Source organism: Excalfactoria chinensis, chromosome 7 (assembly GCF_039878825.1).
Source record: "Excalfactoria chinensis isolate bCotChi1 chromosome 7, bCotChi1.hap2, whole genome shotgun sequence".
In the NCBI taxonomy this organism is placed as follows: Eukaryota; Metazoa; Chordata; class Aves; order Galliformes; family Phasianidae; genus Excalfactoria; species Excalfactoria chinensis.
Genome location: NC_092831.1, coordinates 10,053,600 through 10,068,791, shown reverse-complemented (window position 1 = coordinate 10,068,791; position 15,192 = coordinate 10,053,600). Strand labels below are relative to the sequence as shown.

General features: G+C 39.7%; 1 protein-coding gene across 1 annotated transcript in view; it reads right to left on the bottom strand.

The window, feature by feature from the left end:
* Positions 1-4,359: 4,359 nt before the first annotated feature.
* The window catches only part of TFCP2L1 (transcription factor CP2 like 1), a 28,495-nt gene continuing 17,662 nt past the window's right edge, over positions 4,360-15,192 (bottom strand). The window contains exons 6-15 of the mRNA XM_072342028.1: positions 14,641-14,793; positions 13,413-13,523; positions 11,591-11,682; positions 9,927-9,975; positions 9,737-9,830; positions 8,574-8,664; positions 7,785-7,885; positions 7,132-7,274; positions 5,184-5,235; positions 4,360-4,740 (exon numbers count right to left, since the gene is read on the bottom strand). Of these exons, the coding sequence (XP_072198129.1) occupies positions 4,703-4,740; positions 5,184-5,235; positions 7,132-7,274; positions 7,785-7,885; positions 8,574-8,664; positions 9,737-9,830; positions 9,927-9,975; positions 11,591-11,682; positions 13,413-13,523; positions 14,641-14,793 (924 nt within the window). The 3' untranslated portion in view covers positions 4,360-4,702. The remainder of the gene's footprint in view (positions 4,741-5,183; positions 5,236-7,131; positions 7,275-7,784; positions 7,886-8,573; positions 8,665-9,736; positions 9,831-9,926; positions 9,976-11,590; positions 11,683-13,412; positions 13,524-14,640; positions 14,794-15,192) is intronic.

Below are 15,192 nucleotides of genomic sequence, written 5' to 3'. Positions count from 1 at the left end.
ACACCAAATGCACATTCCCACTTGGAGCAGTACCCTGTGCTGTCAAGCAGATTATAATCTTAAGAAAATATGTGCATTACTAGCATAGGGTAAAACCATTTTGTAACTGAAGGAGAAAGGCAAGCCACAGTCTGAATACAACCATTTTTCTGAGAACAGTCGAAAAATGAGAACAGAGACAAAAAGAACTGTCCCAGTCATCCACCAGGCTGTTGCTAGAATTACAGCCAATGCTTAAACAATATAACATCAAGGTAGGAAAGTCACAGTACAGCTGTTCTGCTTAGGGAGTAACTCTTACTAAGAAAAAAGCATTGGGCCGCCAAGTTATCCTTAACTAATTTTCAGAAGCTGTAATATAAAGCTGCAGAGTTAGCTCAAGAATGTACTCATCTTCACCAAGGCTTGGGATTTATATTGCAGAAATTCATCAAATTTACGTTGCTCCAAGTGTACCATGCCCAAATCACCCACAGCTCCTGCTGTAGACTTTTTCTACCCAAAGACTGACTGGACTTTGAAGCTTGACTGACAAGAGTTCTTTACATTGAACTGCAGTTAAACAAAGTAGAGTACCACTTAAAAGTCAAAGGACACAAGTACTCAGTACATATATGTGTTGAAACAATACAGCATGTATGTGTATATGTCTATATGCATAAATATGTATATGTTACATTATAAGGAGAGTGCCTTTCAGAACTTGTCAGCTGCAAGAATCGTTTTACCACCTGCAAATCCTGAAAGTTCAGTTCAGTTCATTTCACACCAAGATGATGGGAACTTCAGTATCTTCTAAACTGAATTATTTTTTATATTGTATTCAATTCAACCTATTCTTCTATCCTTTCATCCCCAGCAGGCCCACTTTAACTCATAGGCTTATGTTCTATGAGAACCCACTGAGAAGTGGACAGGCTGGGGCATCACACTACTTGTTAATACTTGTACCGCCCAGAGCTGGTAAGGGTCTGCATGATAAGGGTCTGCAGAGCTAAAAAAAGAAAGGAGTCTCATTTAAATTACTTTGAGCAGGAGGTTTCAATCCCTACTATTGAAAAAAGAATAAGGGACTAAAAATAAAAAATAAAAATAAAAAATAAAAAAAGATATAAAATGTAACAGGCACTTAAGAGCAATGTAATTGCGAAACCCCTCTAGGATGTTTACATGGGGAAAGCTACTTATCTCCCATGCCTTTAGCCTATGTATGTTGAATTTAGTCATCTAGCCCAGATTAATTATTTGTGCTTCTTTTTTTCTTTTCCCAACACCCAGAGATGCAACAAGCAGAAATAACTTGTCATTCTTCTAAACTCCAAGCTAGCTGGTGTCTAGATCTTTATAGATGTGTATACTACTGGAACACAAGTCTCCAAGTTTCTGCTGGGACAAAGGTTCAGCAAGGACTAGGTTCAACTCTGTCAAGAAAGCATAAGCCTTACGTACACATTAGTTACACAGCTTAACAAACAAAGCTAAAATAGATAAAAACAGTAAAGCCCGCCTAGTAAGACAGTATCCCTACTCTATATAATTGTTTACTCCGGAATACCTTCTTACAGTATGGAAAGGAGAACAAGATATATTGTCAAATTCGTCCTTACATCAGTAAAAAATTATTTGATTTAAAGAATCTAAACATAACAAAGCCCTAACAGAGTTATTCGTGTTCGGAATTAAGCAATGCTACTGAAATAGCATCAGGACTTCCACATATACTTCCTTATAGCAAGATTTGCTTCTAAAATAACTAAGAATGAGTTATATTCTTCAAAAATAAGCAAACAGTCCTTAGTTCCTAAACTTGAGGCTGTCTCTGTCCTTCCTTTGCACTGCTGTGTTTCAGTATTGCTGTGTCCCCAGAACTTCAGGGTTATCATGTGTAAGTGAATCAGATACACTCTTCCTACCAACCCCAATGAGCCTTTTAAATTGCCTTCATCAGGTCAGATTCACCTCTCTTGAGTTGTATACACAAGCAGCTATGCCAGATATACAGCACTGGACCAATACCGCATGAGAACATGAAAAAACACAGCCAGTCTTCTGAAGCATCTTCCATAAAAAAAATGAGGTAACAGCCCTGGTACACAATGGCATGTTCATAGTAGCATGCAGAGCAGGCTGCAGCACCAGGTGATACATATGCCTTGCAGACGGAATAAGGAACATCTACATCATCATTCAGTCCAGGGCAGCTGCAGGGATGGGGTTCGCCTTGGGACAAAGCTCCTACATGCTCACATGACACAAAGGCCAGCAAGAACTGCCCAATCTGGGCAAGAAGACAGAAAGTAATAGAATAGTTCACTTGGAAAGGACCTTCTAAGATCACCTAGTCCAACTGCCTGCCCACTGCGGGCTAGTCAAAAGCTAAAGTGTGTTATTGAGGGCATTGTGCAAATGTCCACTCGTAGGCACAGGGAAACAACCACCTCTCTAAGAAGCTTGTTCCAGTGTTTTACCAGAAATAAGTTTTGGTCACACATGGGCTTCCCCTTCAGCTGCAGTTTCACTTCAGTGCAAGGGTTACAATTCACGTGGCCACAGCTTTCTCTCAGAAAGATGATGTTTTCCATCTTCCAAAAGGACAATTCTTCCCCCAAAGACTCCCCCAGGCACTGCTTGGCCACACCTCACTCCATGAGACCACTTGCAACTTTCTCACCTACACCGCCTGGTCCTTAAGGCAGCTTCACGTTCCTTCACTTACTTCAAGAGGTGGAATTGCCATGTCCCGGAGCCTGAGAGTCACTTCAGATAAATGCTACAATTCATGGAGCACCAGGACAGCCAGTTGTGCAAGATTATGCCTAAGTATGCAATTAGAGAAGTTGGCTGAAGCTTTTCCCATTGTAACATAGTTTTCTATTCTAGTATTATTTTTGGTGTAAAGAAACTGGTGGGGATGGGTGGTTGTTTTTGCACAAAGCTTGATGTTTTTAATGAAAAAAAACTGTTGCTTTTCTCAGTATTTTGCTCTTTATTTCTGTAGGGAAAATTTGAAACGCATCATTTCTGTCAGGAAAAAAAATAACCGTCCGTGTCTGTCCGAATTCCTCCAGTGTCAGCTGGGAGCTGTAATTCACAGGCTGCACGTCCCCTTCTTTCCCAGAAGGCTGAGCTCCCGGGCACCCCTCCAGCCTTCGTGACGCATTCTCCCTTTGATGAACCCGCAGTAAGCACATCATGGGATCTGACATCCAGCCAAAGAGCTCAGCCTCAAGGGAGACATGGCGCTCAAGGCACTCGAATGGCAGTTTCTGAGGTCTGCAACAGTAGCTGAAACTGATGCTGCATTAAGGGTCAAACGGATTTAATTAAATATTTCCATTTCAAAACGCTAGAACATTTTATTTAGCGTTTTCCAAATGATTATTTCTCATTAAAAATAAAAAATATAAAAAAATCCATTCCAGGAAAAATTTTGGTATTTCAGCTTTCAACCCAGGTGAAACGAAAGATTCCAGAAGAACAGTTTGATGCTGGATGGCCATTTGGCTTGGGAGACAGCCTTATTAATTACCTGCCAAAAAACCAAAAGCCTCCCCCCATACAAGAAGGGTGTGATCCAGTTTGCCTTTGGACATCAGTGGAAGCCACTCTTTTTTAGCTACATGAAGCCTGGATGGCTTCCCAAAAGACCAAGAGAGGGTGGGGTTGACCATAGTTGGGAATATTTGAAACAGGAGTCAAGAGTGAAAAAACAAGAGTACAAGAAGCAGCAACTAAGATGATCCATTACCCAGGTTCAATCTAAACACAGTTTTACATACTGTACTAATTTTCACCGCCTAACTACTCACTAGGATCAAAAAAATCTAATTCTCAGTTACCATTAAAGATAGCAGACAATTATCGCTTTGTAGTGTGGAATAAACCCATGGTATTAATTTGTCAGCAGCTCTGTAGCTTTCAATATGCAGAACATTTCTTTGGAAAATCCACATACTCTCAAATTCAAGGAGACTATTTTAAAGCTCAAGACAGAATACGGTACTGAACTGCTTGCCTCAGGTTGTATGTTCCCCCTTGAACCCTGCAGAACTGTTCTGTTGGATGGGTGTTACAGGAGCTCTGTCAGGTCAGACCAAGATCTATGGACTTTAAGCATATCTACAGGTGGAAAGCAGCTGATTGCAAGCTTCCAGGACTGACACTGAGCAGGGACTGGGCATCAGTTCTATTCTCTGCATTGCTGTCTGATGCAGGTTAAGCTACAAGCCTTCCACCTCAAAGAGTAAAAGAGGATCCCCAGGGAGCCCATGTCCACCAGCAATGGGGTGTGTGGTGAAAGCCAAAAAAATAACAACAAGCCACATTCAGAACTGTAAATAAATCAATTCACCCAAACATGAGGGGTCTAGAGAACTGTCTTTTTTTTATCTTTCCCTTTAGTACAAGGCAGATGTTTCTAAGCAATACGCAGAAACCTCAGTTTTTAAGACTGTAGAGAAATGGAGGGAGGAAGAAACGTGGACAAGCACTGAGAGCATTCTCAACTTCAGATTCGAAACAAAGAAAAAGAAAAACAGGAAAAAGAATATCTGCAAAAGCAAGTTTTTCCTTAAGCTGTTTGGTAACTCTTAGTTAATAGGAGCATTTTATCCAGAAGGTTCTTCATGTTTCCAGTCTAGGTTGTAGCAATCTCAGTGAGGCACTAAATTTTAGGCTGTCAAAGTCTTTCTGTGCAGCAGGGTCATTTTAAAATGATGTGGTAGCCATCATTGCTTTCAGCTGTAACAAAGAAATGCAAAGCATTTTTTCATTGATTTTAGAAAACAACACGGATGAATAACTCCAGATTTTCTTAGTTTTCACTAGTTTGCATTCTTGTTCCACAACCCATTCATGACAATCAGTGTTGAACATCTACGTCAAAGCATTTACATTAAAAAAGAAACTACAAAAAAAGCCCAACATACCAGCATTCCTCTTTGCTTTAAGACTTTCTGCTCATTTATGTCAGAGGTGTTGGTGGAATTATGGAAATCTTATAGCAGTGTAACAGGGGAAAACACATATCAGTCTATCAGTAAATAGATGTAACTTCTTGACTACCTTCAAAAATAACATTAGTTTCCTCTTCAGGACAACAGCACTGAGTTTGTGAAAAAGTTTAGTTCCACTGAACAGAGAAAATATCTTTAGAAACAGGTAATAAGAGCACTAATAGTTACCTTTTAATGTGCTGATAACAAAACAAGATTCATCCTGGAAGTTTTGCACCATCTGAAGGGAAGAAGAAAAAAAAACACAATGTTTTCAGCCATTTAATTCAAGTTTCTTTCGGTGTCAATACTAACTTTAAAGAAGTTATCAAACAAAACCTAGTATCTATGTATTTCTCAGTAATCCCATCCATACATTATTAGACATACGAGTGATTACATGAAGTCCTTGCAGCTGTTAATGCACCTAAGAGAAAGTTACACTGAAGTGCTTTGCCTGGAACTGATCTGGCTGGTTCGGCATTTTACCCATCCTGCTCCTGACCTGCAATTTCTTTCAACACTCCAGCTAGTCTATTAATTCTGTTAAGAGACTTAATCTTTAAATGATGCTACACCATTTTAGTCTAAAGACAGGCCCTCTCCTAAAAGCCAGCAAGCGTAATATACACATACACACAAGTGTGTGTATACATGCACAGATTCAGGAGAACCATAAAGCTCAGTTGTGTTTACATTAGGCTCTGGGATAATGCCTAGAGGTGTTCAGCCCTGAGAAATAAGCTCCTGGCTGAGTAAAGGAATATTGTTAACATAAAGTTATTTCAGAAGTGTCCAACCAGTGTTTTTGACCAGACAGTACCTAGAAATGCCATGACTCCATGGTTAAGAGACTCAGTTTGCTTCAGGTCTGATCTGAACTACCCACTTAAGCTTCATCCATTGTAAATGTTTAATCCCATCCCAGAGCAGCTGTGTGGAAGTGAGGAAGTGAATTACCTCCTGGAGGTGTCTCCTGCAGCTGGAGCAGACACCAAACACCTAACTTCAGAATGGAGGTGATCAGATTCTCTCTATGATCAGCCAGAAAATCCAGCTTTATTCAAAACCTTTCTCCTAACTATTGAACACTGTTCAGTATACAGAGTAGAGTGCTTTCCAGCTGTAAGTTCTCACAATAAACACCCTCTTCACCTGCTTTGGCAAATCAAACTTCATTGGTCAGTCTGTGTGCCTGCACCTAATGATGCATGAAGTACATTCATACAGTGCTTCACTCTTCCCACTATACTACCAGAACAAGGAAAAAAAAAAAAAAAAAAAAAAAAAAAAAAAACAACAAAAAACTCACAAAAATAAAGCAATAGGCATTGTTAATAATTGACTTCAGTAAATAGTTAGAGCCTTATACCCAAGCTAGTTCAGGTAATTCCCCTACCAAGAGTTGCCTTCAAGCACTTTGTGTCCATAAAGCATTAAGGTTTCAGATTTAATCAGGCTGAAATAGCAAGGAGACTTCAGGAATAAGCATTATGCCCTTCATTTTAGACTCCTGTTGAGACCTATGCTCTGCTTCATTTGTTTTAAAAATGTTTCTTACATATGAAGCTCCCTAAGTGATTCTGGTGCATTAATGAGTAAGTCATTTAAGGGGGATGGGGAAGAGGAAGAAGGGCAATTTGCTATTAACCTACAAGTTAATGGAATGGACTAAATTAAGCCATCATATAATGGGACACAAGCAGTTAGCAGAGGTTCATGAAATCATAGTGTGCATTTACACAGTGCTAACTCTGACCCGGTACTCAGTCAGTCATTACTTGGCTCTAATGACTGGCCAAGATGTAAGATTAATTGCCCTGAAGATCTGCAAACTTGTCTTCTCCAGAAATCTTCCCTATTCATTTCTAAAGGATCTCCCTTCAGATCTTCATTTGGGAATCTGCTTAAGCAGCCAAGATGAAATGGAAATATATGTTCTACAACGCAAAAACTTTAAAATCACACCAAAGTCAACGTTACGCATGAATGATATATAAGTTATTTGCTTTAACTTTTTGGGGTTAATGATCTTGCAAAGTTTCCTTAAAAATTCACTCCATAATTTAAAAGGTCATTCATACTTCAAGAAGTCGGACAGCTGTTACAGCTCTGATAGTTTGTGTTAAACCCTTACCTCATTGCTCACTAATACATGGATCCCTGTGGGTCCCTGACGATAGATTCGATTTATCTGCTGTGGAGAAATGCTGTACAAATTTGCAATCTTCTCCATTAATTCCAAGGTGGTCAACTCTTCCAAGAAGATTGCATGATATACTGCAACAAGTTGAAAGTAATTACAGAGTAATTATAGAGTAGTAATTACAGATAACACCAAAATATTCAATATCAACCACCAAATGGGTTTGAGATCAAGGTTCAGATCCTGACAGTAAGTAAGCAAGCTCAGTACATTCAAAGATAACCCAGATAAGCCACTTGATACTTAATATTTGGGTTCAGCAGGCAAATAAGACCCACATCAAATTTGCCCAGAGGAAATCATAGGGACTAATGATAACATGTATCACAGGGCACAAAAAAAATAATAATCTTACAGGGATGTTAGTATTGTTGGATAATCTACTTCTAAATTTTGACATTTTAAGCTTCTGCTAAGTAGAAAAATACATGATAAGATGTTCATAGAAGTATTATTTTATTAGATGCTATAGCCTAACAGTATCAAAACTGGGATAAATGGGGCCTCTTTAAACTGTACCATGCAACACAGCTCAGGCAGAAAGTAGCATTTTCAGAAAACAAAATCCATACATAAAAGCTTACCACAGAGACTGCCATCTCCATTCTCTCGTTTTTGGTGGAGGTGGGATCTGTTTTGCTCTGGTTCTTGACAGACATAAATTGTCATCTTGGGTCTTACATTTCTATGGATTATTAAAAGATAATAATGAGTTACTAAGATCTAAAATTGCTCCACTCAGCCCCAAACACTGAAAGACAGAATCATTCAGACTGTGCAAAAATAATCAACTAAGTAGAACAGCTTTGATTCTGGTGGCTAAACGACTTAGGAAGTCTGATACAGGCCACTTGGGAACTGGTGGCAGACTGCAGAGCACCTTAACTTCCTTCAAGGTTGGATAAGAATAAACAGTATTCAGCATTTGCAAAGCAGTTCATCAAACCCTTCTTTACTGATTAAAATTCTGACCAGATGAAGAATTTAAGATGTTGTTGCCATTTCAATTAAATTTTAGAGTCATTTGAGGCTCTAGATTTATTTTTTTTGTTTGTTACATATGATAGAGATGCAAGATGGAGTACTCTAGGCTGTGTTGCGTATGAAGTAGATGCAAACTATCAGCTGATAACAAATAAACCACTGGAGATCCACATTATGCTGCTTAATTTTTAACTCGGGCAAGAGTTTGGTTGCATTTCTGATCTGTGCTTGGATTTGAATACCACTGTCATCTCCAGCCTTTAAAACTACCTTTTGAGGTGTTAAAGGAGGTCTAAGTGCTACAGCTCTAGATTAACTTATAATTAACGCTAGAAGTGTATCAATTGGTGCTGCCATAACAAGGAAAGTAGGAAGGAAGAAGTACAAACCTTCCTTTGATTGCATTAAACAGCCGAATTCCATCAGCAGGCCCACAGATTTGAACAAAATCTTCTTTGGACATCTTCAGTAAGTCAGCACCTACATATTTCAAATTGATTTTTTTTTTTTTTCAGAAGTTAAGCAAATCTTAGCTTCCAAATTGCACGTATGGGCAACAAAAGAGGGAAGGGAAAGGGAATCCACAAAGTTAAATTAGACAGATGGGACAGGCTGCTAATTTAGAGAGGTGTACACTACAAATCAATCATTGAGAAATGGAGTGCTAGAATCCATCAGAAGAACAGGCCCACAGGAAGATATTCAAGCCAACACAGAAACAAGCTTCACTAAATGTCTCAGTTTTCTTTGACTGCCACACTCATCACATTGTCTCAAAAGCCCCTCAAGGCTTCAGTGTCTTTAATACTACCCCATTCCACGATCTTACTGCTGTGAACAACAGCAGTAAGGAAAGGCACAGCAAAGACAGAGCCAGACTCTTCTCAAAGGTGCACAGTGACAAGGCCAGAGACAGCAAATGGAAGTTGGAAGATGAGAAATGCAGATTAGGTAAAAGTGGATTTTTTTCACTGTGAGAGGAATCAAGTATTTGAAGAGATTATACAAATCATAGAATCATGGAATGTTTAGGTTGGAAGGAACTTTAAAGATCACCTAGTTCCAACCCCCTGCTATAGGCAGGGACACCTTCCCCTAGACCAGGTTGCTCACAGCCCCATCCAGTCTGGCCTTGAATGCTTCCAGGGAGGGGGCATTCACAGCCTCACTGGGCAATCTGTTCCAGTGTCTCACCAACCCTCACAGTACACAATTTCTTCCAGATATCTAGTCTGAATCATGGATTGTTCAGCCTTGGAGATACTAGGAATGCAACTGCACATGGCCCTAAGCAATCTGATCTAACTGGACTTCCTTCAAGGAATGTGTTGGAGCTAAGGAACTCAAGAAGTCCCTTTCCAACTTCACGTCCTTTATTTCCACAGTGTATGTTTTAGCAAATGCTAAACAATCTAAGAACAAAAGAATAAGTGCACTGGATAAGATCAGTGAACCCACCAAAACTGGCCAGCAGTAGATGCTACTGATAGGGAGCATGAGCTGGACTTACAAGAGAGAATAAAGTCAAAATAATTAGATTATTTAAACTCACCCGAAAAACTTGAGAAGAGTCTACAGAATGGAGAGAACCTATTACGATGAAGCCACTGCTGGGCATCTTGAATAGAAGCAGAAGGAAGGAGATGCTACATTGCAAAAAGAATAAGAAGGTCTTGAAATGAACTGTTCACCAGTGTCCTAAAAAAGAAAAGCACCACATTAACATGATCTCAAATACTTACATCATTGCTGGGAGGCAGGAGCTCCACTTGGTGGGTTGGAGAACTGTTGCTAAAAAAAATTGTAAGAAGTTGGAAGAGAAAAAACAAACAAACAAACAAAAAAACATTATTTTAAATTTAGCATTGCAGTGTTCAACCTCCTCCCCCTCCTCTATTTGGTTCAACTGTTACAAGTTACATACCAACATGGCTTTCACCTATATCAGATCTTTAAAAAGGTGTCCAAAATCTGGACCAAGGACAAAACAGGACTGATTGAATATCTGCTTGAGCTTTTTGTTGCTCAGTTGAGCTCTTACTCAACACTGAGAGAAAAATCTCAGTTCAGTGATCTCATTCAAGGTATTCCATTCAAGTGACTTAATAACGCAAACCCATCTAATTATGCAAGTTGCGACCCACCAACATGGCTGAACTCAACCATTCTATGAGCAAGAAATCCTCTAACACTGTCTAATAGCAATTCTTACTAAATATGAATAATAAAGGACCTTCTAATTCAGCCCTGGTGTTATTTTAAACACAGTAAGCAAGTTAACTGTATTAGACGAAAGCACATTCCTAATAGACTCTCTCAAAATATTGATAGGATTTTCATAGAATCATAAAGGTTAAAAAAAGACCACTAAGATCATCTAGTCCAGCCACCAACCCATCACCCATGCCCACTAAACCCTCAGTATCACATCTACCCTTTTCTTTTCACTTTCAGGGACAACAACTCCACCACTGTGCAGTTACAATACCTCACCACTCTTTCAGAGAACAAATTTTTCCCAATATCGAATCCAAGCATTTTCCCATAGGATTAATAATCTATCACTGGCTAAAAAATGCTCAGATCTCCCTGCTGACACTGTTTTCTGCCATTTCAGTGCTTGTCTCTGTCCACAGGTTGAAGTTGCTCATTGAAAATCTGTGGTACAACATCAATTAATTAATGGCTTATATGGGAATCTACCAAGGTTGAAGAGTCCTGGATGAAGAATGATAAGGGCTACACCAAAGTACTAAGGGAAAAAGTGTTGCAGAGATGACTCAGAGGTACTGAGTGTCCCTGCTGTGTATTTCACCCATCAGCTATCATCTTGAATATTTTAGAACCATTAAAATTATTTCTTTATGATGGCAATATTAATGAATTAAACATGTCTCCTTTTTATCCTTCATCCTTGAATGGTTTCTTAGAATTCAGGCTGTTTTACTCCGTACGGCTTCTTGAAATCTCATTCAATTGGGAATGGAGCACACCATCTTAAGATAAAAAGGGAGTAATACCAGCTCTGAAGAGATGCTGAATGACCCTCACACTGTTGTTGGAAGATAGTAAGAATTGCTGGAACATTGCATGGTGTGTTTCCTGACCTCCACAGAAATGTAAGAGAGGAAATTTATGGCAGGAATTGCCCTGGTGGTTCTCTGATGATCACATCCCAGCTATCACACAAGCAGTGGACATACAAACAGGCCTCTGCATTACAGGGATTTCTTGCCTGCAAGGTCTTAAAATCTTTGTGAAAAATTCTCTCTCCCTTTCTAAGAAAGGTGCTCACAGGCTAAACTGCTCCTTGTACTCTTCCAGGATATGAAATGCCTGGATACACGAAACATACCCAAAGGTTACCATATCAACAGAAAAGATAAAGCATTTATTTGTTACATACCCATCTCCAAGGTTGAAACTGTTTGGAGAACTGTTGTAGCTTGGAGATGGAGCACTGTTCATTTGATAAGGCAGATCTGGCCAGGGAGAGCACTGTTGGAAGAAAGGCAGCGGGGATACTTTCATGAGGTTGGAAATAAAGGATTCGATTCTCCTCTCATACCACATTCATGCTGTTGCCACGCCACTAACTTCAGCTCATCACTCCTGCTGGGAGGAGGAGACGGGCCGTGGATCCTACGCTGCACTCCAAGCAGGCTGTCAGGGGGCCAGATTGATTCCAGTTGTGCATTCCACATTTCTCCCATTTCACAAAGCCTGTCCCCAAATAACACTGGGCCAAAGTGTGCACAGCTGTAAGTCAGAGCAACGCCAGTAAGTCAACTCAGACTGAAAGCAGCAATGATACAGAAATACCCCTGGTCTCAATTATACATCCCTAATTAAATCCAGGCAAGAGTGACAAATACGCTCCAGTGGCATTGCTTCAGGTTTATACCAGTGAAAAAGCAGAATATGAACCAGCCTGTTAAAACCTCTGGCTATTAGTGGAAGAGCTTGAGATATAAATTTTTATTACGTAGGAAAAAGTTTAAGATAAAACAGATACAAAGCTTCTAAAAGTCTTCACAAACACAGCACAAATTCTATACTCCACCATAAAGCCAGAGCAACCAGCTAGAGCTGGTGACTCTGCTCTGTATTTATGCCATAGTAATCAGTAGGAGAAATCTAGCCCTGTAGAAGCCTCTGACATCAAGAGCTCAAGAAAATGCTCTGCAGGATCCTTGTTTGCAACGATAAAAAGAAAACAAGCTGGAGTTTTGGAGTTTTATTATCTCCACATACAGCAGTAGCAAATATTTAACTCTTTAGCAACTCGCATTTCCCTGTGCAATATGTCAAAGTGTATCAGAGCTAATAGCAAGTTTAGGATCTGCCAGCTCAGTAGAATTAAGTCTGTGTACACAAGAGCCTCATTAACAGTCACCATGGTGAGTTAGAGAACACCCTGGTCGCTTCTGGCAACTTGAGGAGAATTGAGTGGGAAGAGCTGGATCTCACAGGAAGTTTACTTAAATTAAGAAAAAAAAATCCTCAATTTCAGAAGTCCAGCAGCCACTTCAACATAAAAATAATAATAATTAATAAAAAAAGAAATCAAACTACAAAACATTCCCACAGAGAGATCGAACAGTGCTTTTAAACTCTTGTTCCGAGCCCCTTTGCTTAGTAATTCCGCATCCTGGGATGAGCTTATACGTACATCGTTGCAATGAGGGGATGGAGGTTAACATATTAATCTCAATACTGGATGACAGTCACATCCATAGAACATAAGACACTCAGATATTCCTAGAGAGCCAGCCAAAACCTTCTAAGAGCTGGTATGTAACAGTAGCCTCCAAGGAACAATCTCAGAAAAGCAGATTGATAATTTAATCAGTCAGGCTATTCATGTGTTCAATGGCCCCATGTCCAACATGAGCCTGTGCCAGACAGTTCTGAAGAAAATACCTCATACAGCTGGCATCTAAGTGCCATAACAAGTGCCCAGATGCATGGCAGAAGATAGAGAAAGTGTTTCTTTTAAACACGGGCTGTAAAGGGCTAGTTTATACCCTGAAACATAGGAAAGTTTGACATCTTGCATAAACTTCAGCAGTGAGAGACATTCTAATTTCACTAAGCTCTCTGGTTCCGTCAGATTTTGGCATAACAGTCCCCACAAGAATCTCCAGTGCACAGTTAGAACTGCTTTTGCTCTGAAATCTGTTTCCCAATATGCTGAAGTAGTACGACATATGTTTAAAACATTTTACCTCTGTGAGAATAGTTGTCTCATAGGAAGGCTGATACTTCTCCTTCTCTTGGGTGGTCTTCTTCTCCATTTTTTCCCTGTCAGTCTTCTGTTTTCTGTCTGCTCCTTTAGGCTATAAGCACAAGCACAAGCTTTCCCTTATGCCAAGTATTACAAGTTTGCGAACAGAAGCCAACAGATTTTTTCTGATCTGTTCACAGAAGACTCCTTAAGATTTATGGGGGCTCTACATAAGGAGCAAGACCAGATCTGCATTTTCCAGACAGAAAAATTAATCTAACATCTCAACTGTTTCTATACCACCATCCCCTCCCAATTACCTCCTACTGCAATTCCAAAATAAACTGACCACAATCTTGACATTTGATAACTATCTCAGATCATGTTATGCATTTCAACTGCATTTGCACCATCTCTTCAGGAACAGGAAAGACATTGCTCATAGAAGCAGAAGTGGAGCAGCAGACCCTTTGAGCAAACAGGGCTAATAAAATCTTGTTGTTAAGTGGCTCCATGTTCACCATGCCCATTTAGGAGCTTTGGAGATGTACACAATCATCTTTATCTCCTCCAAGTAGCAATTAGATGAATTGTGTGGCAAAAAGCAAAGGGTATTTAAGATCTCCAAGTTATGCTCTCACTGTTCATAGAAGATTGAATCAAAGAAACTGGCAATGCCCATGCTTTCTTGATTGCCTAGAGACATTCAGTCACAGTGGATATACCCTGAAAATTGTCAGTATAATAGACTGATTCAAAATGACTTAAAACAGTATCCTGTATATTCCTTAGAGGAATCTGGACTATGATTTATATCACTTACAACACACAGAATCACAGAATGGTCTGGCTTGGAAGGGACCTTTAAGACCATCTAGTCCCAACCTCCCTGCTACAGCAGAGACACCTACCTATAAATCACCTTCAGGACACAAACTAGAAAAAGGCAATGGCTTTTAGACACTACTCGGCTGTATTACACAGAGATTTATTTTGTGCACCAACACATGCCTGATGGGTTTTCATTCCAACCAGTTAAAGTTTGAGTTGTTGGTTTTCATTCAGTATTAAGACAGCTACACAGCCCATATCTCTATGTGCATACTGTTCATTCAAGGCGCAGTGGACTGGCAGCAGTGTCAGCATGACACTCAGGTTACTCAAATTTAACTAGAATTGCTGTGTAGTTCTTTAATCTAGCTGATGACAGAGCCAGAATCACTTCATACCTTGAACACCTTGATCTGGCAGCTGGCAGAATGCAAGTGTTCTGTATATTCACCGTTTTCATTCTGCTTAAAGGTGTCAATTTGCACCCGAAAAGGCACCCCTTTTTCTCCTCCATGTTTCCGTGGAGTAAATTCTGTGCTGATACAGTGCACCTGGGAAAACAAAAGCTGGGCTCATCTCTGGAGACTGTTTGAAGCTGTAAAAAAAACTGAGTTTTAGACTCCTTGAACTTGCAGAGTTGCCTGAACATGAGGTTTTGACTCCTCAGAAACTGAAAGAGACAGAAGGGTTCAAAATATTTACATTTCTGTACTTCAAGTCAAAAAAGAAGAAGAATTAGAATCCTACAGGGAAACGGCACCAGGAAAAGCATCCTTTGACTTAAGCAAACCCCATATACAGATTAAAAACAGACAGCTTGCATTTGAGATAAGAAATACTCATGAACAAGGACAGCAAGAAAAACTGATAGGCTGTGAACAGCTTCCTCCAGACAGAACTCATGCTTGGAAAGCAACATCAATGTGGATTTTATTAGGGTACTTTTTTTC